The 2,442-nt window shown below is 40.0% G+C and overlaps 1 protein-coding gene across 2 annotated transcripts; it reads right to left on the bottom strand.

Annotated features, from left to right (window-relative positions):
• Nucleotides 1-2,392, bottom strand: LOC102681390 (odorant receptor 13a-like). Of its 2 annotated transcripts, XM_031513432.1 has the most exons (8): nt 2,109-2,390; nt 1,963-2,024; nt 1,463-1,771; nt 1,043-1,329; nt 814-913; nt 646-750; nt 391-540; nt 1-255 (listed from the first exon to the last, which is right to left on the bottom strand). In XM_031513432.1, the coding sequence occupies exons 1-8, from the start codon at nt 2,110-2,112 to the stop codon at nt 199-201; spliced, it is 1,074 nt and encodes a 357-aa protein (XP_031369292.1). In that variant the 5' UTR covers nt 2,113-2,390; the 3' UTR covers nt 1-198. The 2 variants fall into 2 exon arrangements, with proteins under 2 accessions (XP_031369292.1, XP_006621909.1); XM_006621846.2 differs by having other exon boundaries at nt 1,963-2,392.
• Nucleotides 2,393-2,442: the final 50 nt, after the last annotated feature.

The raw sequence follows: 2,442 nt of genomic DNA, 5'->3' as shown, positions 1-2,442 counted from the left end.
AAAAAAAAAAATCTATCGATCTTAAGCAACAAACGTGGTGGACTACACGCTACAACGTTCACATACGACATTTTGTTTTACACGATATTTTTAGGCTAGTGGATCTAACTAAAGTACATATATTCTCCGTTGCAGGTTGAGTCATCGAGAGACGCCGTCTATCCGAATCGTATAAAACGTATAGAACCATTCGTGTTCCTAATCGTTTTTGGTGGCTGTGAGCACCGTGAAGTACGAAAACGACGTGCTTAGAACCTGGAAAACGCATAAAGAATCGACAAGAAGAAAACGTTACGTTTCCTCTCCTTATGATATAATTAAATAAACTGTCGATCTCGAATGATGAAGATCGAGTTTGAAAAGGAGAAGAAAAAATGAGAAGTCACTCACCGCTGAGAAACTCTCCAAGGACATGCTGTAGAATTTCGCCGCTGTTATCTTGCTAGGAATTTTGGAACGCATCATCATGATCTGGACGCTTTTACGGAAACGGCTGCCGATCCATCCGCTGTTGTATGCCGATTCGCCTATCCCTTCGCTCTGCGTCATACAAGTCGATGCATCACATTATTACTTCCCTGTAACTCGAACGAATCGCAATGAAAATCTTGAGAGTAATTCGATCATCGATCGATTTGTTTGTACCTCGTCGATCAACCCGTTCCCGCTGAAGCTGAACATGAACAGCTCGAGAATGGCGGAGTTGAGAAAGGTGGAATATTTCATCAGCCGACCCTTGTTCTCCATCATCTGCAAATATTATTTTTTTCTTTTTTTTCTTTTCTTATCAACAACGTTGAGCAGAGAACGCACCGAGGTGATCTGAAATCCGGCGAAGCAAATCAATCCCGTGCTTATGACGAATTGTCCCAAAGCGAGCACGTTTATGATCCTTTCCAAAGTGTCCGCGAACCTGTGAACAGATTAATTTTTATCTTCATGGAACGATTCTTTATACGCGAAAAAATTTCCGCGTCGATCGATTAAAAGAAAAAAGAAAAATGATCGATATTTGATTTTTCTTGTTTTAATTGACGCCAACTTGATCGCTTGCTGGTGACGAATCACGTGATCCCCCATGATCGAGGTGGAGTTAGGATCGGCCCCGTTCAAAGCCTCCATCCTTCTCCTGAGGACGGCAAATTTGCCCGAGCCGTGTATTATCACCACTAAATTGAAACTGGTTGCGCCTGCGATCATACTTCCGCCAAATCCGCCCGCTGTTACGTTGAACAGATATAGAAATTCGAAAACCGGTGACACGGTTTGATTGATGAAGAAATATCCTCGAAATGGGAGCACTTTGTCGCTATTGCCGATCACGTAAATCTGAAAGAAACGTGATGGAAAAAAAAAGGGCTCTTTCAAATTTTCAAAGCGTTTATTTATTTATTTATTTTTTCGAAAGAAGGAGAAAAAAAAGAAGAAGAGGAAACGATTCGATAGCGAAATTTTCCAGTACCTCCAAAACTGGGACGGACATGAACATCACGATGGTTATTGCGACGGTGGTGATAAAATATTTCGCGAGGCGGAAAGCGAACATCGTTTTCTCGGCGAAAATGAGCCGATCCTGGTCCGAGGATGAGATCCAATCCTGTCTCATCGTGTTCACCACGTAGAGCATGTCCTTCTGGTGGAACGAATACACGAGCAAGCGAACCACGCAAAGATAAAAAGCTGTGCAAATTAACGCGCATTCGGTCGCTTCGTCCAGATCGTCTATATTGTGAATCACGTCGGCTGTTACCGCGACAGACATCACGATCACCTGAAAATTTCATCGGTTATTCCACGATTGATACGATATTTCGCGAATCGTACGTGTATATTTGAAAATAAAATTGATGTATTAACGATTGATCGAAAAATCAAAAGTTTCTTCAAAATTGTCCGTAAGAATTTTTGGAGAATTTTTTTCGTCGAATATATTCGAATTATACGATCAAAGATGGCACTTACTAGGAAAAACATGCAGAACAAGTGAAATCTTCTAAACGTAATCTCTATCCAACTGCTATTCTCTGCCAACGGCCATATAGAAATGATTTTTCCAGTTATCATTATTGGTTTAATCAATTGATCGTATTCCTCGTTACGGAACTCACTCATTTTCTCGATATATATGTGTGTGTGTGTATGTGTATATATCTCGAATGAATTTATTTAAAAAAAATCGCACGATTTATGTTAGAACAGATGTTTTTTTTTTTTTTTTGCAATACGATTCATCCGATCAAATGGTTTGTTTCATCGTATTCCGGAGGAACTGCGAAAAATGTCGCGGAAAATATCTAAGGCGAAATCGATCGTAACATAAATGACAGTTATCGCGTAATGGGTGGATCATGACAATTCGTAGTTTACGAAAGTTTATACAAGTAGGTATTACGTGTAACTTCTTTTCGCTGAGACTTGTCGAATAATTTCGTATTCATATAA

This window comes from Apis dorsata, unplaced genomic scaffold (genome assembly GCF_000469605.1).
Source record: "Apis dorsata unplaced genomic scaffold, Apis dorsata 1.3 scaffold_638, whole genome shotgun sequence".
In the NCBI taxonomy this organism is placed as follows: domain Eukaryota; kingdom Metazoa; phylum Arthropoda; class Insecta; order Hymenoptera; family Apidae; genus Apis; species Apis dorsata.
The sequence above is the reverse complement of the archived record's forward strand: the minus strand, read 5'-3'. Positions and strand labels throughout refer to the sequence as shown.